The sequence below is a fragment of the Lactuca virosa genome, chromosome 2 (assembly GCF_052849685.1).
Source record: "Lactuca virosa cultivar CGN04683 chromosome 2, Lactuca_virosa_CGN04683_v6, whole genome shotgun sequence".
Lineage (NCBI taxonomy): Eukaryota > Viridiplantae > Streptophyta > Magnoliopsida > Asterales > Asteraceae > Lactuca > Lactuca virosa.
Genome location: NC_136427.1, coordinates 89,585,688 through 89,610,760, shown reverse-complemented (window position 1 = coordinate 89,610,760; position 25,073 = coordinate 89,585,688). Strand labels below are relative to the sequence as shown.

Below are 25,073 nucleotides of genomic sequence, written 5' to 3'. Positions count from 1 at the left end.
AGATAATTCAAATCTAAATTACAAATAATCAATCTTTATCTAATAAAACAAAAGATTATCTAAATTTTGACAATTATCTTCTATTTTGGCAAGGATAATCACCCAATATCAATAAAAATCAGATCTTATGAATTAAAAACGTTTATGGTAAGTATCCCAAGCCAAAACAGCAAGAAAATCGCCAAAAAGCGCTGCCAGACTTGCTGACTCGTCGAGTCAGGCTTGGACTCGTCGAATTCACTATGGACTCAGCGAGTCACCCTGTTGACTCGACGAGTCAAGTCGAAAAAACTCAAAAATTTTGATTTTCAGCCAATTTTTGATCAAATAAGCATCAAATTCACTAACAAACAGCCCTAGGCTCTGATACCACTGATGGGTTTCAAGCAATACATCAATCCTATGGTGTACATGCAAACCTAATAGCTTTGGATCTAGTTTGTCTAATGAACATGTAATTCATAATCCAAAGCCATAAACCCTAGATCTAATAAACTATAACTGAAATTAGGGTTTAGATCTTACCTTTGATTGTTATATAGCAATAACAATCAATCCTTGGCTTCAGAAAGCTTAGTGCCTCAAGTGTTGCACCTCTAATGAAGTCACAAACACCACTAAGCAACTTGGATGAAGAGGGAGGAGAGAGGAGGCTCCAAAAACGGCTGGAAACCCTAAAGGATTAGTTCACCACGTTTTTGGAGCATAGGGGTCCTTTATATACATGTAGGCTATTAGGGTTTTCAACTAGGAAACCCTAATCTGACTGCTTAGGCCTTAAGCAGTCCAATGGACCATTCCAGAAAGCCCTTGGACGATTTCTCTATGGACCTCCATATAGAATTCGTCCATTTCCATCTAATGGATCCTAAGCCCAACTTTGTTACTATCTTATAATTACAATATCAGTCCCCTTAATTTAATTAATCTCTTTTAGCCACAAAATTAATTCTTAATTAATTCTTGACTAATATTAATTAAACAATATGATTTCTCCTTTAATATATTATTCTCATAATATATTAATAAATCATAATTAAACCTTTCTCTCTCCTTAATTCATCCTACATATTGCTATGGTGAAGGCAACCCAAAAGGACCATGCTTATAATCGGGTCAAGTACATACCAAAATAGTTATGGACTTAGACACTAATCTAACAAAGAATACTTGTAAGATGTGGGAAAAGAAATGAGGATAATGGTTGCCCTTTCAGACTGTATGCCTCATGGATGTTCAATGAAAGATCTATTCAAATCAAGACTTTAGAAGCTACTCATGTTTGTGGTAGGAAGTTCTAACTTAGCTCTATGGTTACTCCTGAATGGATAGGTAGACACTACATAATTGAAATTGCAAATAAACCTAAGGTGAAGCTTAAAGAGATGATTACTGACATCAGACAAAGGTTTAGGTGTGATGTGTCTATAGGCCAATATCGTAGGGCCAAGAAGTGGGCCAAGGAGCTAATTGAAGGTAAATTGACTGAACATTATGCCAGAATATGGGATTATGCACAAGAGTTGTTAAGATCCAATCCAAGATCTACATGTAAGGTGTGTTTAACTGTCAATCCAGATGGGATAAACTATTTTCATAGGTTTTATATTGGTTTCAAAGCTATATGTGAAGGATGGAAAAGAAGGTGTAGAAGAGTTATTCGTTTGGATGGGTGCTTTCTGAAGGGAGCAGTAAAGGGTGAGTTATTGACAACCATAGGTAGAGATGCCAATAATCAGGTGTACCCAATTGCTTGGGCTGTTGTGGATGTTGAGAATAAGGCCAACTGGACATGGTTCCTTGAGCTTCTAAGGGATGATTTAGATCTTGATAGTGGAAGAGGTTTGGTAGTGACACAAGGTAAAATTTTACATACTTGTCCTCTACTTAATTGCACAATTATCTTATTACATATTTCTCCTCTATTAAACTACTTAAATGATTGTCTTGTAGGGTCTGCTTGAATCTGTGAAAGATATACCGCCTCATGTTGAACACAGGAATTGTGCTAGGCACATTTATGCCAACTTTAGAAAGGCTTTCACGGGTTTGGAATATAAGAAGTTGTTTTGGGCTGCCTCTATGAGTTGAACACAAGGTGACTTCAAGAGGCATATGGAAAGCATCAAGAAATTGAACCCTTCTGCATATGAATACTTGATGTCAAAGCAACCAGAAACATGGTGTAGAGCCTATTTTGGATCAGGCTATGCATGTGAAGCAGTTGAGAATGGGATCTCAGAGTGCTTCAACTCAATAATATTGGATGCTAGGAAAAAACCTTTGATCGCCATGCTTGAAGAGATATAGATTTATATCATGGGCATGTTTGCTTACATGAATGAGGAAAGTGAAAAGTGGAATTCAAATGTTTGTCCAAAAATTTTGAAAAAAAATGAATAGATGTGGGAAAATATGAGGTATTATTTTATGCTTTCTAAAACTTGTCTTAATCATTAATTATTGTTACTAACTAGATACTTGATTGTAGGTTATAGGGAATAATTAATAGTCAAGGGCATGTGTTTGAGGCCAGAAGAGGGTGTGACAGTTATAAGGTGGACTTAGATGATATGACCTGTTCATTTAGGCTGTGGGATTTGGCTGGCATCCCTTGTCTGCATGCAAATGCAACAATTAATTTTATCCATCAAACACCAAATGCATACATCAATGCATACTTCTCTAAAGAGAAACTTAGGCAATGTTACTCAACAAACATTGAACCTGTTAATGGCAGAAATCTTTGGGCCCAAACTGAGTACATTAAGCCATTGCCTCCAATGTCTAGGAGGATGCCTGGTAGGCCTGCTACCAAAAGAAAGAGGCATGCCAGCGAAAAGGAGAGCAAGTTTTCAACAACAAAAGTGAAGGTTGCAAGAACTACCAGATGTGGTAATTGTTTGGAATATGGTCATAACAAGAGGGCATGTAAGAATGAGAGAAAACAATATGTGCCTCCCCCACCAAAGAAGACAGGAAGGCCAAGAAAACATCCCATCCCCCATGTATCTGTTCCTAACCAGTCACTAAATGAGAGAATGAGAGAAAACAATACTACAACCCCTGGTCAACCAAATGTCCCAAGTCAACCTTCATGCTCTAACATAGTGAGAAGGAGTCCAAGAAAACATAACACATTAAGGATGAGTCCAAGAAAAAATCAGCAACAGGCAGGTTCTAAAAGATTTAGGAGAAATAGTATTGATGTACCTAGGAAGAAGTTGTGCACAAGGAGAGGTGGTGGGAGGATTGGTTCTGCAAAAACTGGGAATTATACTCCAACTATAGGTACTCAAGAGAGTGTGGTTCAACAAGTTCCAGTTGCTGATGAGGGTGAAAATGTGATGGGTGAAAATGTCATGCAAGAAGGTTATAATGTGGGTCAAAGTGTGGTTCAACAAGTTCCAGTTGTAGAAGTTCCTAATGTTGTAGAAGAAGGTGTGGTGTAGGAAGAAGGTGTTGTGCAGGAAGAAAGTGTTGTGCAGGAAGTTCCAGTAATTCATATTCAAGATGGTCATATGATGCAAGAAGGAGGAACTAGTCAAACAAGTGTGATGGAAGGTAGTGACACTTTTGGGCAAGTAGGATCCAGTATTGTTTGGAAGCTTAAATCAATAAATGATGAAATTGAATAAGGTATTGATGCAATTTTACAAGAGGTTAACTTCACAAACAAAACAAAGTCCAGTCCACTAAATGGTGACAATGAGGTGGAAGATAATGATGTTATTGAGTTTACTGAGGGCAAAGAGGATGATATTCTCACAGGGAAGATACAAATAAGACCTGAAGACATTGCTAATATGTTAGAAGCTGGTTATAGCATGGCAGAAATAGAAGCTATGTCACGGGTACAAGTGGAATTGGATGATTCCCCACCAGTTGAACTGGTAAGAACTATTATCTTTTAATAATTAACAATTTTTCTGGTGATTTTTGTGAACTAATTATATCTTTTTACACTAGGATGTAAATGATTTCATTGATGGTCATCATTCTAATGATGATGTTGGTCTGGATGGTGGAGCTGAAGGTGCTGGAGATGAAGCTATTGGTGATGGTGATGGAGAAGTTCATGGTTCTGGACCTGATCATGGTGCTGGATATGAAGCTGTTGGTGATGGTGATGAGGAAGTTCATGGTGGTGGAGAAGTTGATGATGGTGATGGACCTGAAGGTGATGCTGATGGAACTGAAGGTGGTGTTGAAGAATTGGGTGATGATGAGGAAAATCAGGGTGATGATGAAGGACATGAGGTTGTCCCAATGGTTAGGAGAACAAGGAAAACATCTGAGAGGATTACCAAGATAAAGCTAAGGAAGGGTGTCTATGACAAAGATGGTGGTGGTTCTTCTTCTGTAAAGCCAATCAACTTGGAGTAGTTTGTTAGCAAGAAGGGGGATGGGGGTGTAGTGGGAATGGTATAGGTTGCCACTTTTGTAAACTTTGTTTTTTGGCATTTTGATTGCAGCATGCATCCAATTGTTACCATTTAGGTTGCCTTTTTTGTGCATTGTTTAGGCATTTTGGTACAAATGGATGGATGCTACATATTGGTAGTATGTAATTAAACTATATGTAATGGATACATCCCCTTCTATATTATGTTCAATCTTTTAGAATTGTTACCATTCACGAATTGTTTCTGCAAATTCATACCAATTACCATTTTAATTCAATTACCATTTTAATTAAACTTGTACTACAAATTCATACCAACTACAAATTCATACCAATTACACTTGTAATGGATACATATTGGTAGTATGTAAGTAAACATGTACTACAAACTCATACCAATTACCATTTTAATTTAATCTACTCCAAATTCATACCACTTGCTACATTTAATGAAATTACAATTATTACCATTCACCGATTGTTACCATTCAACACCTTCTACTCCAAATTAATACCACTTACCATTTTTTGTACTCCAAATTCCATTTACTGAAATTAATCATCCAACATTGCAATTAACATCCATTTACTGCAATACCATTTTATGCAATATACTTACAAAACAAACCAACTTGTACTCCAGTTAACATCCATACATTACAAATTAACATCGATACATTGCAATTAACATCCAAACATTACAAATTACAATCCTAACATTACATATACCTACCAAAGTATCAAATACCATCAAAAGCTACATATTTCATACCATCAAAAGCTACATATTTCAAGATCACAATACTAGTGGCATAACAACCAACTGCTATTAAATCTTGTATACTACTAGAGCAAACATGAATAATATAGCCCCTAACAAAACAACAACCATCTGCATTAATGTCATCATTTGTTGCTGCTCTATAATCCGATTTGACTCTGGCATCATATCTTGTTTTTGAACTCCTTCATCGTTAACCCATCTGAAAAACCCACAACCTCCTTCCCCCTACATAATTAGGTCAGTGCATAATACCCTTACTGCAATCCTACTAAAAAAAGGGAAAATGATTTTTACCTTATAATTAGGGCACCCCCAAAATTTCTTTCTTGGATTTTCTGGTGTGCGTGAAACAAACACAGGGCATAAATCTTCACACCAACACTTCACTTCGATCTTCTTCTTGAATCGTGAATTCACATTCGAGCTTGATTTTGCAGAAGATGTTGGCATTTTGCGTGGGAGAATACTGCGGTGCGAGAGGATGCAAGAAACAAGGGGGGAAGGATTATGTGGGAGAGGGTTATAAAATGGGGCCCATGTTGTTTGACATGTTACCTAAAGTGCCAAATCAGCACATGGGTAACCGGCTACTAAGGGTTCAACCTGTTAAATGAGATATTTGATACATTTAGTGAAAGTATCCTGATACATTTAGTGAAAGTATCCGACTTTAATACCCCAAAAACTCATCCAAGGGTAAAACCGACATTTTTTGGAAAACTTAAGGGCTTTTATGACAATTTCTCTAAGAATGAATGATGAATGGTTATAAGGAGACCCACTTGTTCAAAGTAATTATAATTTTTTTTTTTGCAAAAAATTGATTTTTAAGGGTCAAGTATCTTGTGATGTCTGAATTTTTGAAAACATGTTGTTTGTTATTTGTCCGATCCAACCTGCTACATGTGTTGTTGACTCTTTGGTTTTTTAAGTTTCACTTAATTTGGAACCACATCGTTTCTATTCAAAATTCTGTCACTAGGTAAACTGAGAGTTCAATTTGTGAGTTCAATTAATGAATCTCTTTCCCACTTTCAAAGTAGGTGTAAATTATATCTACTGGTTCACATTCTGCTATGAATCTAGATTCATCCGTGTTTTCAGATAAACTGAGTGAATTTTATGTTCTTGTACCTATTAGCGTTTGTGTATCATTATGTTTATATATGTTTACGTGTCAATTAATCGAAATGTATCTTGTTTTTGTAATGGTAGTTAGGTTGTCATTAAATATGAGTGGTTTTCCCACTCAATTCTTTATTCCCTTGCTGTACTTGTGATTCCTTCTATCAATAAAGTTCTTTTAAAGAAATTTTCATTGCTAAATTAGTACAAGCTGAGTTGTATTCAACGGTTCTTTTCATTCCACCACAACGTGTGTTTTTCTTGCATTCCTTGATAGAGTAAAATGATATATTATAATTGTAAACTTATTTATATTTATATAATATTTAATAACACGAAAGAAAATGTTGACTTCATTTAAATTAAAGTTTGTTATCTTTCTAAAATTAGCCACAAAGAATTGTTTTTATTGTAAAAGTATTCTGAGATTTCTTTGTATTTGATTCACTTTTATCTTTTATTTTAGTATACAATTATTTTTAAGTGATAAACAAAAAGCTTGACGTATTATTTCAAACAAACATGAGGTTCGTTTATGTGTTGATTATTAGTGGTAAATCTTCGTTTGATTAAAGTTCATCTCCTTAAAATAATATTTATGTCTTTGTTTACCAATTTAAATTCATTTGGGTGTACATACAAACCTCCTTTTAATTTGGTAGCAAGCACCAATATATGTGACGCTATATAGTGATGTCATGATCACTATTAAGATTTATTTTTATTTTTATTTTTTTTATTTTATTTGTATGCATAGGATCTTGGAGAGTTTGCTACATCTTTGTTTACCAATTTAAATTCAGGGGCCAGTCCTGAGGATTCACATGTCCAGGACGAACCGGAAAAAAAAGGCCCTTATACTCGAACGTGTAATGAAATAATTATATAAACTAAAGTTTATATATATATATATATATATATATATATATATATATATATATATATATATATATATATATAAGAAATTTAAATTAATGGTTGAATTGTCATAAAGAAAAACTAAAAAATAAATTAAATTAATAAACAAAATGACAAGTATAAATTTAGAAAAGTTGAGGGGCTAAATATCGAATTTTTGGAAATTTATTTAGTAAAGAGAATTGATACCAAAGATAAATTGTTAAGTATGTATCATAAATGAAGGGTAGAAATTGTAACTTGGAATATCAATGATATATCAAACTGTAAGAGAATGAAAATAAGCCCACCTTAAAAAGCTACAATTGATATTGGAAAGAATCGAACCCGTGTTGATTGAATTTAAATAAGCGCGTTTTAACCAGCTGAACCAAAAAACATTTGTGTTAAAAATCTGAAAACATAATATATATTAGTATCTTAATTATATAATTTTGAAAACCTCGGGCCCTATTTTTTCGGGGCCCTGTGCTGCTGCCCACCTTGCCCTCCCTTAGATCTGGGCCTGGTTATGTTAAAATCATAAATTTCGACTGGCTTACTATAACATTTAAGTTATGTTAAAATCATAAATCAAAACGTCATATATATATATATATATATATATATATATATATATATATATATATATATATATATATAACGACCGTCATTTGAGGTATTAATTATTAAATATTTCTAAATTTGTTGTTGGGCTAAATATGGATTTAAAGGATTATTGGGGTGGACTTAAGCAAGTGTGCCAAGAAAATTGGGCCGCCCATAAGACGTACGTTGGGCGTAGCCTTGGTGTACACGGGGCGTAGGAGGCGCATTAGATGCGGGGGACGCATGCACGTACGCGCAGCGTACGTGAGCAGATTCCAAAACCCTAATTTTTAGGGTTTAAGACATATAAATACCCCAATATAGCCCAGACCTGGCCTCCTTACCAGCCACTCACCCTCAGAAACCTAAATACCCTCTCTTACTCCATTCTTGTGTGTGTTTGGCATTTTGAAGCTTTGTTTGGTGAAGAAAAGCTTGGAAGAAGATAAGAGAAGTTGGAGAAGAAGAACTTAAGTATCTTGAGGTCAAGGATCTGGGATTATCTCATGTTTTGGAACTCAAAGGAGGTATAAAGCTACCAACTTTCTTCATGTATGCTTAGATCTAGAGTAGATATGTTTTGGATCTTTCAAGTCCCAAAAGAATGGAACTTTATGACTCAAACTCGTTTCTAGGTCAAGGGTTGCCACCCTTAGTGTCATATGAGTTCCCTAAGCAGTAAAGTTTCAATCTTTAAGGTCCATTTGTGACCATGCATGAGATCTAGCCATTTCCATGGAAGTTTATTGCTATTTTCCAAGTTGGGTTCATTTGGTGGGTTGCAAGCCACCAAGTAACAAACTTTATGGATTAAGATGTTGAAGAGGACTTGGATCTGTAGTTGTAGCCTGTAGAGTAGAGTAATAAGTGCTTAATGGGAAAAGTGGCTTAACAGGGTAGTACGCTGGGCGTACCAGCCAGTACGCGCAACATACAAGCCATACAGCAGGTACGCGCTGTGTACAGAGGAGTACGCCCCGCGTACTCATCAGTGTTGGGCTTTTCATCTTTTGCGCCTCGGTTTGGGTCAACTATTGGACTTATCAGCTTTTGGGCCTTAGTGGGCTATCAGAAGTTAGATTGTGGACTAAGGACATGGTTGGGCTTAGCGAAGGCCCATTTGAGATGTTGGGACCAATTTAGAAAATTGGGCCATTAATGGGCCATTAGTAGACTTAGAAAGATTAGATGGAATTGGGCCTTGATTATGGTCCAAATCAGAGCAGGGGTAAAATGGTCATTTTACCCTTAGAAGGATTCTCAGTTTGTCTGACTAAGTATTTTTGTATAGAGTTAGCCGGGGAGTCGTAGGAGCAGCCAGTAGAGATTCCTCACAGACGAGTTTAACATCCAGTTTGAGAGGTGAGTTTTCCTCCAGTAGGAACAGTTCTAAGGCCACAATGCCGACCCGTTTAGTTGTTAGTAGTTCTGGACTACGGTCCGATGCCAGGGCGGTCCCGAGAAGAGTATATGTATGCTTGATGTCTTTGTGATAACCTGATTAGTATATGCTTGATTGTGTTTACTCAATTCCTGAATGCTACTTGCTTTGTGCTTTTAGGAATTCTAGTTGTCTTTTACTAACTAGTAAACGAATATGTTAAGTTACATATTACGAGGACTAAGTAATTTCAGAAGGTTAGGTCTACCTCTATTTCGCAGCTCTTGTTTGAGTCCAACCGTTGTAGGGTAGGATCTCTCATTCGAAGAATTATCTAGTCTTAGTGATGTGTAATAGTATTCATGAGCTAGTTAAGGGGAGATAACAGGGACTTCTTATGCAGCTGATAGTGGAGAGTGGGTTGGTGATTACCCTAGGGCAAGCCTAGGATGCAAGTAGCAGAGAGCAGTTTCAGTAAAAGAGACTTGGTGGAGTCAAGGCAGTTCTTGAGGAAATACGGATAGATGTGGAAGGTAGTATGGACCCATACTACTGAAAGCAGAGGATCCGTACTCGAATCAAGGAAGGCTGAGATGAATCCAGGGAACTTGTAGTGTATGAGATCCCTCGAGTTATGTTTAGTATTCTGATGTTTGTTATGATGTGTTTTTCTTATCAGAATGGTGGTTTTACGCCCTAGACCAGCAGTCGGCAGCTCAGGTGTCGACGAGGGATTATGCTCAGGCTCTGGAGCTGAGCAGTTAGACGAGCAGACTAGGGAGTTCATCTCCTCAGAGATCGCGCACAATAGCAGACTCTTGTGATATTAGGTTCCATCAAGGAGGGTATCCTAGAGCTTATGGATTAGAGATTTAGTGCTTTCGGCACTGAGGTGGCGGCCATGATGGGGTCGCGCACACTCACTTTCTGGGAGTTCAGAGCATGTGGAGCTCCAGACTATCATGGGGCTCGAGACCCCATTGCGAGTACTAGATGGTTGGCTGATGTCGCCAACGCTTTCTGCACCAGCAGATGTCCCGAGGGTGACAAGGTTAGACTGGCGTCCTGTCTTCTGAAGGACAGGCCATGTGATTGGTGGGAAGAGGTCGGACATGCCATGGGTGATGATGCAACTCTTGATGCCATGACATGGAGTGACTTTACGACCCGGTTCAGGGCCGAGTTTGCACCCGTGATAGAGGTGCAGCAGCTTGCTAGAGAGTTTCAGGACCTTCAGCAGACTACAGAGACAGTGGCAGAGATCACCGTAAAGTTCAGACAGAGAGCCCTTCTTGTTCTACAGTATGTGGCGGACGAGGAGATGAAGAAGGCTCGGTACCACGAGATGCTGATGAGTGATACTAGACAGTTTGTGATCCGCTCTAGCTGCAAGACGCTGGAGGACATGATTGCTAGGGCTCGAGAGAGAGAGAGAGAGATAGAGAGAGAGAGAGAGAGAGAGAGAGAGAGAGAGAGAGAGAGAGAGAGAGAGAGAGAGAGTTGGATTTGGAGATGGAGAGGAAGAGGAAACCAGAGCGGGGTCAGTCAGGGATTTCGGGCAAGAAGCCCAAGGTATCAGATCACAGATCTCGGAGCCAGCAGAGCCACGACCGTTGTGGCAAATGCAGCAGAATGCACGAGGGAACGTGCAAGGCGGGGAGTTTGGGTTGCTACAAGTGCGGCCAAACTGGTCATGTGAGCCGAGATTGCATAGCCTCTACCACTACCACGACAACATCAGACCTGATTTGCTTTCAGTGCAATCAGAGGGGACACAAGCGGTCCTAGTGCCCGAGTTTAGCAGCAGTAGGGAAGGTGGTAGCACCTTCTCCTGCCACATTGAGGATTACGGATGGCCGCCAGGGCCGGGCTGAGGCGCCAACGACACGGAGCAGGGCTTTTCAGCTTACTGTAGAGGAGGCACGAGCAGCTCCTGATGTGGTGACGAGTATGTATCTTTCTCTTATCTCTTTATTTATATTGTTTGTTACTTATGTTTATGTGTTTTGTTATAGGATCATTCTTAGTGAACGACATATTAGCTTTGGTATTGTTTGATTCGAGTGCCACCCGATCTTTCGTGTCGTTCGCGCTTAGCAAGCGATTTAGTAGAGCTCCAGGGGGAGCTGGATTGCCTACTTGATGTTGAGATAGCAGATGACAGGACCGTCAGAGTCACGAGGGTTCATAGAGGATGTACGCTACAACTATTCTATGAGCAGTTTTCAGTGGATTTGGTTCCTATTCCCCTGCGAGGGAATAAGGTTATAGTTGGTATGGACTGGTTGAGCCCAATGGGGCAGTGATCGACTGCGAGCAACAACTAATGAGGGTTCGAACTCCTAGTGGGGGAGGGTTAGTGATACAGGGCGAGAGGCCGCAACATGGGTTGGCTCTATGTTCAGCAGCGAGAGCTAGGCGCTACCTTCAGCAGGGTTGCGCATGATACATCGCCTATGTCATGGATACCCGAGATAAGGGTAAGGCGACTGTTGATGATGTACCGGTAGTGCGAGAGTACCCGGACGTATACCTGGAGGATTTACCTAGGATACCTCCGGAGAGACAGGTTGAGTTTAGGATTGACCTAGTCCTTGGTGCGGCTCCGATAGCCAAGGGACCATATTGGTTGGCTCCTCCCGAGATGCAGGAGTTGTCTACGCAGCTGCAAGAGCTGCTGGAAAAGGGTTTTATCAGGCCGAGTAGTTCACCATGGGGAGCCCTGATCATGTTTGTGAAGAAGAAGGACGGGTCACATCACATGTGCATAGACTACCGGGAGCTAAACAAGGTAACGGTGAAGAACCGTTACCCACTTCCGAGGATAGATGATTTGTTTGATCAGCTTCAGGGAGCATCTTGGTTCTCCAAGATTGATCTACGGCCAGGGTATCACCAGACGCGAGTCAGGGATGATGATGTGCAGAAGACAACTTTTGGGACTCGCTATGGTCATTATGAGTTTGTGGTGATGCCATTTAGGCTCACCAATGCTCTAGCCGCGTTCATGTACCTCATGAACCGCATGTGCAGACCAATGCTGGATCGGTCTGTAATAGTCTTCATTAATGATATCTTGGTCTATTCCAAGACCAAGGAGCAGCATGAGGAGCACCTGAGGGAGGTGTGATGGGTTTTGAGCATTCTAACACTCCTAAGTGTAAATGCAATCCTAAATACCTTGGATCTATGTTTTCTCTATTATACATGCAAATATGATTATCCAAGGTATTATCCTAACTAGCATACCAAAACATTGATACTAGGATAATAAAATAGATAGAATACATACCTTGTTGTTGTTGCTTGACTCCATGAAGCTTGAGAGCCTAGTGCCCCAAGTGTGACACCTCAAATGGTTCACACAACATCATGAACTCTTGGAATAACCATGAGAAGAAGACATACATGTTCAAATCGGCTAGCCCTCAAAATATGTATCACTAGTGCCAATTTCTTGAACTAAAGGGGTTCTTATATAGTGTGGCTATTAGGGTTACACCATGTAACTCATGACTTTACCCATTCCTTATTCTCCATGGGTTTTAACCTCCATGGAGTATCCATGGATCACCACATGGGTTAAACCCAACATAAAGGAATCTTGGATCATAAGCCCACATATATAAGAATGAATGATTTACACAATCAATCCCCATATATTTAATTAGTCTCTTTTTGATCACTAAATTAAGTCCAAATTAATTCTTGATCAATACTAATTAAATAACATGATTTCATATTAATATATTAGAACTTATAATATATTAATATGTCACAAAATGTCTTTTCCTCATAAACGGTCTATCCAAATGTTCCGATGCCATGCAACCCAAATGGACCATGCCGTGTCGGGTCAAGTACATACCAATTATAGTTATGGACTTAGACACTAATCCAACAGTCTCCCACTTGGATAAGTCTAAAACTATTATTGCGTATGACTTCAGGAACCAACTGGCAATCGTAGCTCTCAAAAGCCGCTGTCGAACTCTGACCTTGTAGATGAACTCTGACCTTTGTCAATGACTTGTCCATTAGATAAGAGATCATATATTCCTCCATTCTAGATATCATATGGACTGAGACATGGATTATAATCATTCTCTCTGTCCATTTGTTGTTTCCCGATTTCCGATTTATGACGATTGACTAATTGAACAAATCAAATCAGTCCAGGCCCGGCCGGGCACTTACATTTGTCATCACCAAATCATCGAGGGGCCCACAGATATCGCTTTTATCCCGAAGGTAAAAGGAATGGATAAACTTCGACTCATATGGCTTGTTCTACTACTTGTTGAATCATACACAAAGGCACGTTTTATAACACCGAGTTACCGAATGCGTTTTCGTGCAATCAATATACAACCAACTCATAGTAACAACTCATATCTCTAGGTTTGAAGAATATAATATATTATCGTCTCATGATCACTCGTGATAAAATCCATGAAGTGATTGCAATGAGCGCGGGTTGAATCCAATACTCAGAACTTATGAGCACTCATGAGTGTTGTAGCCCCTTGTCCAACATCTTAGACCTCTACAAGCCAACCCATGACAGTCTTGATTCATATCTACTTCCAACATATGACCGACTGTGGATAGTTTGAATAACTCAGTCAATCAGGAAGAACGACCTAGTTATTCTAGAAGTCAAAACATGCAAAATGAAACACAATAATAATAGAATCTAATATGGTATCAAAACCTATGAACATAAATAAAACACCTTTTATTTATCACCATATGATTACACATTATTCATTGTATACTGTTTCAGCTATCAACTTTATTCTTGAATTTAAAACAATAGTTGTCCCATGCTCCAAGCATGTACACTATGTTTTCTAAACACTAGTCATGCCATACACCAAGTATGCATACTATGTTTGTCTATGATCTTCACTTCGTGAATTAGATCAATTGAACATAACTCCAATGATCCTCTTTCACAGTCCCAAATCCTTACTGCAAATGCAAGAATTCCAAATTCATGCCATTTACTGAAATATGTTAGATTCTAAACTTATATGCATTGATCCTCCTGTAATGATTATGCACAGAGTCAGAAAGACTTGACAACAACCATTACAGAGCATTCCAAAGGAGATCAGCTCCTTGGAAACATCCTTCTTGCATTAAGTTTCCTAATCTTACACATATTGAATAATTTCTAACTTTAAAACATTTCCAGATTCCATTTTGACTATCACTTCTGAACAAGAGTTGCCTCCTTACAGATTATGTCAATATGGTCCTTCCAGAATTATCAATATACTTCCAACTGTCCTTGAGCAACCAATCTTTGGTAAACCTTAGATTGTCCTCGACAATTGTTTAATCCTTTTAGTCATATCCAATTCTAGACCTTTTCCCTTCTTAATGCCCCAGGCATTTGGAAAATTTAGAAAGGATGAATATAGCACATGAAAACGATCCTATATCCGAAGCATATGGGACACGAGTCATGATGTCTCACATAAAGACTAAACCAGTCTTTTGCTATAACATTTCCATTTCTATTTGCCAAGTTCTCATAATTCAGATTATGAAAAGGGATGCCGTAATCATAATCGAATTTTAGAACGCAAATAATGGACCCATATATAGAATTTCCTTATGTTGAGCCATTCCAACATGAAATTCATATATATATCCTTGACTAAATATGATTAAAATCTCAATCTAAGCTTTTAGAATTGAAATGAAGTATAATTTCCTCTCCCTTAATTATAGCAAAACAACTTTTTCAACCCCTGCAGCCTCACGAATTGAAACTTTGTTTTCTATAATTAACATTGCTAACTTGCAACCTTTATCATAATTATCATGCTCCCACTAACATGATGATTATTAGCATAACACTTATGCTCCCACTAGCTTTGACATGTAATCAGAAATTAGCTAGACTTCTAGAAATCAATACTTTATTGACTTTCTTACCAAAGTTCAGATTTCTGATACTAGATTGCTTTGATAAAACTTTATCAATATCATACACCTTATCTTAGATAGCTCACAGGTGTGTCTAAACAATTTTAAGAACTATGAAAAGGGATGCCGTAATCATAGTCTCGATTGTTTAGACCTTTACCACTTCTCACAAGTCCATGTTAGTGTGCTGGTTAACCACACACGCTCCACTAACGACTTTGAGAATGCAAATATCACAATTGCTATCTAGCTAAAATCTACTTAGTGAAAGTGTTTCCTCACCATCATTTTCATGAATCGGAGAGAAACCTTATGACACTTAGATTTAATGGTGTATGTGTTCTTATCCATGTGAATTGTCAAAACCATAGTCACAAGACAAGGCTAATGACAAATTCAAACTCATATGGACTGAACTCAATCTTAATTTCTTGCCGTCTGGCAGCTCAAGGGTCTGCCATTGCTTCCAAGTTGTTGTGCAACCAATTGAGAACTCTAAGAACTCATATGCAAAGCCAACTTTAATTGGAATGGGCACAGAATATGTCAACACGATAGGTTATAAACCTCAAGTCGTGTGCTAGTGAAGAACTTCAGGTTTTATTCTTGATTAGTTCTTGAGACTTTCAAGACCTTTAAAACTGCCACTGTCCTCTTGACATATAAGACTTTCTTGTCAGATATTCAAGAGATAGTGTGGATTCTAATCAAGACAAACACTTCACACAATTGGCCTTAGTTGGTCTTTGTTTTATCCAAAACATCACAACTTACCAATTTCAAATGTACAAGAGTAGAAAACTTTTACTCTTACATTCGACATGTGTTTTAAACCTTCTCTAAGACATGTCATTCATGTTATAATCTTGGAGTATGACTTTAAGACTTGTATTGGAACGAAGTATGACTCATCTTCTTGATTTAACCATTTCAACAATTCAAGATTCCTCTTCTTAGTCATAAGAATGCACTAAGATTTCCTTAGAGAACTAATTATGCCATGGTTTCTTAATCATTAAGATGATCACAAAAACTGATACTAAAGTACTCTCCCATCTTTTCAGATTTGAGAAACTTTTATATTTCTGCCTAATTTGATTCTTCTTATTCGCTCTGCCATACATTGGATCTTTTCCAATGTTTCAGAACTACACTTAAGCTTGTAAGTGTAACCATATTTACTAAACTTTAGTAAATAATGACGAATAGTCTTAACGATCTTTTATGGTGGACTTGACCAGTGCACAAGAATGTGTACTCGATCCCTTAGTCCTTCACTTGACTCACATATACATGTGAACAAGGAACTAGTCTTAATTTTCCAAAGATGAAAAATTCTCATCCATCATACTATACAACTTGCATGATTCCAAGTTTCGGTCCAATTGAAACTTGGGTGATGAGGATCTTTCCTTATTTGGTAAATTTAGACATTATCACAAATGAAAGAATCAATTTCATATTTCCACTCTTGCTATTAATGGAATCATATAAGCAACAATTTTTTCCTCAAATGCCATTGTAAGGATATTTTAAAATAAATAAATAAAATCATCATTTTTCCTTTTATTTTAAAAAACTTTGCGGAAAAACTATCCTTACAATGCAAAAGCACATGAAAACTTTGTTGTTATCTAATCCTATGCAATATATCATAACTCCTAAGATGTAGCTTAAGAATCCGATCTTCAAACTATGCGATAGAAATCCATCTACGCGATCAGATTCAGCATAATCTTTCTTTAAGTTTCTTCACTTTTTTCTTTGATTCTTAAAACATCAACATGTGACCCAGTCACATCATGTATCAAGAATCTCAGAATAGAAACTTAGTAGAGTTAGATAGTGGACTTTACCTGAAGTAGAGTCAAACTTATTGACTTTAACATCCTTAGGTAAATTTGGCAGCTTCGCAACCAATGCCCCTTTCTTTGGCAATAGACCCTTGATAATGGGACTATCTCAGACTTAGCCGTTCTCTTTACCATTTGGTCAACCGAGTTGACTATGGCCGATCCCTTTCCATTAGGAAGAGAGAGCTTTACTGGATATCCAATGTCATCATTGTCAATGTCCATAAAGTTTTAGGAAGTTGATCTTAGCAAATAGATAAGATCATTAAGGGTCTTGTCATAGTCTGTTTCATAGGAGTCCCAAAGGAACTCACTATGTGACTTAGAAAGTGATTGATCATCAGCTTCCTCTAGACTTTGACACCCAACTCTCCCGGCTTGTCAATATGTGACTACATCTCCAAGATGTGATCACATATAGACCTTTGCTTGCCAATAGGGCTTGAGTGACCTTAAACTTTTCAGGAACTTGTGGGTTAGGGAGAATAATTGGAGGAGGTGAAAGAAGTATGATTTCCATGGGACATCATCTTCATTTAGGAAAGATTGTTTCAAGAGATTTGGGAAGATCATCTTTTGGGAGATATTCAAGAGAGTTGATTTAAAGTCCTTAATATAACACCCAATATGAAATATTAAGGCTAGGACCCAACAACCTATTTATAACTGGAAGAGGGATGCCGTAATCCAAGTTATAAAATAGTTGAAGGTAGGTAAATGACGATTTACCAATTTCCACCATGAAAAAACGAAATATAATTATGTTTTAATTGGATTTGAAACTCCTAGCTCTTTTGAGATACGTTGAACTTTCAATGGCATGTTTGAATCTCGATTGTGCCCTCTCAAGTTTGTGACTGGGATGCCGAGGATCACAAATAAGGTGTGAATAACCATGCAAATTGACTTGGTACCCTTAACTTTATCACCTAATCGATGTGCCGGTTAACCACACACGCTCCACCGATCTATAATAGAGTCAAGTTACCCTTTGCCACTCTTACTAGTCCTTATTAGTGTGCCGGTTAACCACACATGCTCCACTAATGACTTGGTAAGGTACAAAGTGTAATTTCATGGGTTAGCACCTTTTCACATTTTCCTAAGTAACTAAGATTGGGAATGTATAAGTGTTTAGTTACTTAGTATTTATCATTAATACTTTTAATGAAGGGAGAATTATAGTCCTTTCCTACCCGTTCGGCTAACGACCCTCCACCAGTCAAGGAAGCGGTGGGTGAGAGCGGACACCCATTAAACTGCCATTTTATAGACAGTAACCTTATACCCCCTTATAGACCGGCTTCGTGAATGAGGCCTACTAACGGTAAGATTGACTTTATCTTATACATATCTATATAATTAAAATTATAATAATAGTATAAGGGTTTGAATTTTAACTTTTAAAATTCTAAGGGCTAACTTGGAATTAAAGTATTCATAAGTGAAACTTTTCAAATTCCAAAACTCGAGGGCAAGTTTTGAAACTATTCAAAACTAATTAATTACATAACTTATGTGTTTAAAGTAGTTTTAATTAAAAAAACTCTTCAAGTTCCATAACTTGAGGACAAGTTATGGAAGACTTTACACTAATAAAAGAATGTAACTTTTCTTTATTTTGTAATTTATGGAATTAATTAAGGTTACACATTTTATTACTTAATGAAGTGACTCTTGAACCTCCATAACTTGAGGACAAGACTCTTCATTTTTGTAACCATTGCCAACTTTTATGAGTTTTATGAAACTTAAATGTGACTTTTCATATAACTTGAGGACAAGTTACAAAAACACATTTTAGAATCAACTCTTAGATTAAAATGGATTGAAAACACATAATCAATTCACTTTTCTATTAATCTAAGCAACTCATAAGAACAAGATAATTCAAATCAAACTTTTTCATGTAATTAGCCTAATCACTAAACTAATACAAAACATGAATCTATTGACAATTATCTTTGAAGTTGGATTAGTATGAACATTACCACATCAAAAACAAGTTTATAAGTTCAAAAACAGCTTATGGTAATGTTCCTAGTCCATTTCTAGCCAAAAAACTCGAAGATATGCTATCATGGGCTCCTACTCGTCGAGTGTATCAACCTACTCGCCGAGTAGGATGATTTTCTTCATGGACTCGGCGAGTTCATCAGTGGACTCGGCGAGTCCAGTGCCCAGAATGCCCGAAATTCGACTTTTTTCAGCATTTTTCAGCAATTTGCATCAAGTATAATTGAAAACAAGCCTAGGCTCTGATACCACTGATGGGTTTTGAGCATTCTAACACTCCTAAGTGTACATGCAACCCTAAATACCTTGGATCTATGTTTTCTCTATTATACATGCAAATATGATTATCCAAGGTATTATCCTAACTAGCATACCAAAACATTGATACTAGGATAATAAAATAGATAGAATGCATACCTTGTTGTTGTTGCTTGACTCCATGAAGCTTGAGAGCCTAGTGCCCCAAGTGTGACACCTCAAATGGTTCACATAACATCATGAACTCTTGGAATAACCATGAGAAGAAGACATACATGTTCAAATCGGCTAGCCCTCAAAATATGTATCACTAGTGCCAATTTCTTGAACTAAAGGGGTTCTTATATAGTGTGGCTATTAGGGTTACACCATGTAACTCATGACTTTACCCATTCCTTATGCTCCATGGGTTTTAACCTCCATGGAGTATCCATGGATCACCACATGGGTTAAACCCAACATAAAGGAATCTTGGATCATAAGCCCACATATATAAGAATGAATGATTTACACAATCAATCCCCATATATTTAATTAGTCTCTTTTTGATCACTAAATTAAGTCCAAATTAATTCTTGATCAATACTAATTAAATAACATGATTTCATATTAATATATTAGAACTTATAATATATTAATATGTCACAAAATGTCTTTTCCTCATAAACGGTCTATCCAAATGTTCCGATGCCATGCAACCCAAATGGACCATGCCGAGTCGGGTTAATTACATACCAATTATTGTTATGGACTTAGACACTAATCCAACAAGGTTCTGGAGACACTGAGGAGGGAGAAAGTTTTCATAAAGTTCTCTAAGTATGAGTTCTGGTTGCGCGAGGTGCAGTTCCTTGGGCATCTCGTCAACCAGAAGGGTATTCTGGTCAATCCGGCCAAGATAGAGGCCGTGATACAGTGGGAGGTTCCAAGGTCTCCATCTGAGATTCAGAGTTTCCTGGGTCTAGCGGTTTATTACAGTAGATTTATTCAGGACTTCTCTAAGATTGCAGTTCTTTTGACTCGACTGACCAAGAAGTCGGTGGTATTCCGCTGGGGGACTGAGCAGCAGGCAGCCTTCGAGACCCTTAGACAGCGGTTATGCGAGGAACCGATTCTGACCTTGCCAGAGGGAGTTGATGACTTTGTGGTTTAATGTGATGCGTCGATCACAGGCATGGGTGCAGTTCTGATGAAGAGGGGTCATGTGATAGCTTATGCATCGAGGCAGCTGAAGCCTCACGAGGCTAACTATCTGACATACGATTTAGAGCTGGGGGCTATGGTTTTCGCCCTCAAGATTTGGCGAAATTATCTCTATGGGGTATGCTGTACCATTTACACAGACCACAAGAGTTTGAGGTACCTCATGGATCAGCTGAATCTGAACATGAGGCAGTGGTGGTGGTTAGATGTGGTGAAGGACTATGATTGTGATATCCTTTACCACCTGGTCAAGGCCAATGTGGTGGCCGACGCCCTGAGTCGCAAGGCGGTAGTGGCTCCGATTAGATATTTGTGCTTGAGGTTGACGGTGATCACTCCATCGTTGGAGCAGATTAGAGAGGCGTAGGTTGAGGGCCTGAAGGAGGAGCGTCATAAGTGTGAGAGGATTGTAGGCCGGGTGGCCTCGTTTGATTATGAAAGCCGAGGGTTGTTGATCCTGCATGGGAGGGACTGGATTCCGTACTGGGGCGAAGTACGACAGGTTCTGATGGATGAGGCCCATAAGGCGAGGTTCTCCATCCATCCCGGGGTGACGAAGATGTACAAAGATCTTCGACCCGATTACTGGTGGCCATACATGAAGCGAGATATAGCTTGGTACGTAGAGAGATGTCTGACTTGCAGGAAGTTTAAGGCAGAGCACCATAGGCCTCACGACAAGATGTAACCGTTAGAGATCCCCGTGTGGAAGTGGGAGGACATTACTATGGATTTAATCACTAAGCTTCCCAGGACCGCACGTGGGGTTGATTCGTTATGGGTCATCGTGGATCGGCTGACCAAGAGCGCTCATTTTATCCCGATCCAGGAGAGTATATCGGCCGAGAAGCTGGCCGAGATTTATGTGCGAGAGGTAGTGGCACATCATGGAGTGCCTGTCTCAGTGGTGTTAGACCGAGATGTCCGTTTTACTTCCAAATTTTGGAAGCGGTTTCACGAAGAGATGGGTACTCGTCTCCACTTCAACACCGCTTTCCATCCCCAGATAGACGGACAGAGTGATAGGACGATTCAGACTCTCGAGGACATGCTTCGTGCATGTGTTTTGGATTTTGGTGGCAGTTGGGATACGTATCTTCCGTTAGCGGAACTTTCGTATAACAAAAGTTACCACGCTAGTATAGACTGACCTCCCTTCGAGATGCTTTACGGGAGGAAGTGTAGGACCCCCATATGTTGGGGTGAGGTCGGTCAGAGGTTCATGGGGAGTACGGAGGTAGTACTCATCCAGAGCTGGATCCGGACTGCTCAGAGTCGGTAAAAGAGTTACGCCGACAAGCGGCGTTCAGACTTGGAGTTTCAGGTAGGCGACATGGTTCTCCTGAAGGTGTCACCTTGGAAAGGTGTCATCCGGTTCCAGAAGCGGGGCAAGTTGGGCCCTAGGTACACCGGTCCTTTCAGGGTTATAGCCCGGGTAGGCAAGGTGGCATACCGATTGGATCTTCCGACAGAGCTCAGCCAGATCCACAACAGTTTCCATGTTTTTCAGTTGCGGAAGTGCTTAGTGGATGAGTCAGTAGTTGTACCTTTAGAGGATATTCAGGTGGATGACAACCTGAACTACATCGAGAGACCAGTGGCTATCCTTGACAGGAAGACGAAAGAGCTGAAGAAAAAGAGAGTGGAGCTGGTGAAGGTGTAGTGGCAGCACCGCAAGGGCTCGGAGTGGACCTGGGAGCCCGAGCAGGAGATGAGGGAGCACTACCCGGAGTTGTTTCCAGATGCAACAGACTTCGAGGACGAAGTCTAATTCAAGTGGGGGTGAATTGTAACGACCTTCATTTGAGGTATTAATTATTAAATATTTCTAAATTTATTGTTGGGCTAAATATGGATTTAAAGGATTATTGGAGTGGACTTAAGAAAGTAGGCAGAGAAAATTGGGCTACCCATAAGACGTACGCTGGGCGTAGCCTTGGTGTACGCATGGCATAAGAGGCGCATTGGATGCGAGGGACGCATGCATGTATGCGCAACGTACCAGGAGTACGCGCGGCGTACCTGAGCAGATTCCAAAACCTTAATTTTTAGGGTTTAAGATATATAAATACCCCATTATAGCCCAACCCCGACCTCCTTACCAGCCCCTCACCCTCAGAAACCCTAAATACCCTCTCTTACTCCATTCTTGTGTGTGTTTGGCATTTTGAAGCTTTGTTTGGTGAAGAAAAGCTTGGAAGAAGAGAAGAGAAGTTGGAGAAGAAGAACTTGAGTATCTTGAGCTCAAGGATATGGGATTATCTCCTCTTTTGGCACTCAAAGGAGGTATAAAGCTACCAACTTTCTTCATGAATGCTTAGATCTAGAGTAGAGATGTTTTGGATCTTTCAAGTCCCAAAAGAATGGAACTTTATGACCCAAACTAGTTTCTAGGTCAAGGATTGCCACCCTTAGTGTCATATGAGTTCCCTAAGCAGTAAAGTTTCAATCTTTAAGGTCTACTTGTGACCATGCATGAGATCGACCCAAACTATATTTTTGGGATGTTTCAATATATATATATATATATATATATATATATATATATATATATATATATATATATATATATATATAATATAAAATAGTAGATAGAAAATTTAAAATTATAATTTTAATAACAAAAAGAAAGATAAAAAAGCATGTTTGTCTAAATAAAAAATATATCATATAAATGTTACTAATTATAGAAGATAAATTAGAAGTGAATTCTAAAAAAATAATATTTTCAAGCGTAAGTTAACTATTCTATTTGTTTGTTTGTTTGTTTTTTTTAAATGTTTGTGAGTATTATATCGAAATCGTTAACATAACTTTTTATTAAGTTACATGACATACGTGGTCTAACCACCATTTTTTATTTTGTTATAAAAAAATCACTCTTAGCTGCAAAGGAATTACACTGTGGCTACTATAATCTATTATTGTCAGTTTTCACATGTATTTATGGTGAAAAAACTTTTCATTAATTTACATTGCTAGCGCATAAGTCAATGTGTTCGATGTGTTCGGCATGGAAGCCGAACATTGGCAGATCTAAGGCTTTGAGAGTGGGGGCACATGCCCCCAATGGCTAAAAGAACTACATATGAATATGTAGCACATGGTTCCTGGTATGTATTTCATTTAAGTAATTTTACATTTTTGGCCTGGGACTCGGCGAGTTGATGACCCAACTCGCCGAGTAGAAGCGGGATAGAACGCGGGATTTAAGTATGGGACTCGTCGAGTCGGGTCCTAGACGCGACGAGTAGGCTCTGTCTGGACAAAAAACCCTAATCTGAGGGTTTGCACGCTATTTAATCATCTCATTCAGCCCCCACTCATGCCTATTGCTCCCAGAAACCCTCCATAACAAACCCTAAGTGTTTTGGTGCAAGATCTAAGGCTTTTGAGTGATTTTTGTGGATTTTGACCACAAGGAAGAAGGAAGAGCATAGAAGGATCAAGAGGAGACTGAAGGATTCAAGTTGGGTGCATCATTTGCTGTTCTCAGAAGGTATAAAGTCTATACCTTGCTTGTTCTTTTGTTAGATCCCTTTTTGGGGAGATTTAGGGCTTTTATAAGCCATTCTTGGTAACCAACCATGATTGCAAGCATGGTTGGGGGTTGAGGCTTCAGATCTAGGTCCATGGAAGGGTCACAAGGCAGTTAGGGGTTGCTTTTGCACCCATGGAAGGCTCCATGCATCTTAAGAGCTTATTTTTGGGCATTTTAGGCTCAAAGTCCCATGCATGCACGTAAAGTTTGTAACTTTACGTGCTAGATCGAAGAAATAAGACTTGGACTGCATCGACTCGGCGATTCGTTCTTAGGACTCGGCGAGTCCGAGGTTAGACTCCCCTTTTTCTGTTATGGTTCGTGGGAACCAGTTGAATGAAAGAAAGGTTTTAGAGGGTCCAGGGGAGTGACCCAAACGTATTGGGATAAGCCATAGTCCTGGAGTTCATAGGACTCGACGAGTGGACGAACGGACTCGGCGAGTCCAAGGCAATATTCCAACCCTTGAAGATGAACTCGACGAGTTGTTCATACAAGTCGGCGAGTCGAGGACAGGACGTGTTCATAGGATGACGATGGACTCGACGAGTGTTCATACTGCTCGGCGAGTCGGATGAAGGTTCATCCGAGGTTGAGTTAGAAGGAGAACTCGTCGAGTCGTTGCTAAACTCGACGAGTAGGGACGTGGATGAGGACAGTTGAAGAGATAGGGACTCGACGAGTTGGCGGCCCAAATCGGCGAGTCGGGTCAACTGGAAGTTGACTTTGACTTTGACTTGGACTTGGTCAGGGGTAAAATGTTTATTTTACCCTAAGGATAGATATCAGACTCTGATTAAGTGTTTTGTGGGGATTATAGCCGGAGGATTTCCGGAGCAGCAGCAGACAGAGATTTCCCGCACAGATTATCAGCAGCTACTCGTTCGAGGTGAGTTACCTTCTAGTAGCGGTGGGTCTACGGCCACAATGCCGGCCCACCAGTAGGAGTTGTATGTTAGATGATTGCCTTTGTGATATTCATCTAGGTTTGCGACTACCTGATATGTTATATGTTGGCACGATATGTTATATGTGATAGTAGTAGAGTTCGGTTGTTAAGA

General features: G+C 39.0%; 1 protein-coding gene across 1 annotated transcript; it reads left to right on the top strand.

Annotated features, from left to right (window-relative positions):
* The first annotated feature begins 1,310 nt into the window (after positions 1–1,310).
* Positions 1,311–2,310, top strand: LOC145157600 (uncharacterized). Its single transcript, XM_079076626.1, has 3 exons — positions 1,311–1,847; positions 1,954–2,005; positions 2,099–2,310. Exons 1-3 carry the CDS (start codon positions 1,311–1,313, stop codon positions 2,308–2,310), a joined length of 801 nt encoding a protein of 266 aa, XP_078932752.1.
* Positions 2,311–25,073: the final 22,763 nt, after the last annotated feature.

Bases quoted from the DNA above. Each gene is read 5' to 3' on its own strand.
- LOC145157600 (XM_079076626.1), top strand. From the start codon at position 1,311: ATGGTTACTCCTGAATGGATAGGTAGACACTACATAATTGAAATTGCA. The intron at 1,848-1,953 runs GTAGTGACACAA...ATTGTCTTGTAG, and splicing joins TTGATAGTGGAAGAGGTTTG to GGTCTGCTTGAATCTGTGAA. The intron at 2,006-2,098 runs GTGCTAGGCACA...GTTGAACACAAG, and splicing joins TCATGTTGAACACAGGAATT to GTGACTTCAAGAGGCATATG.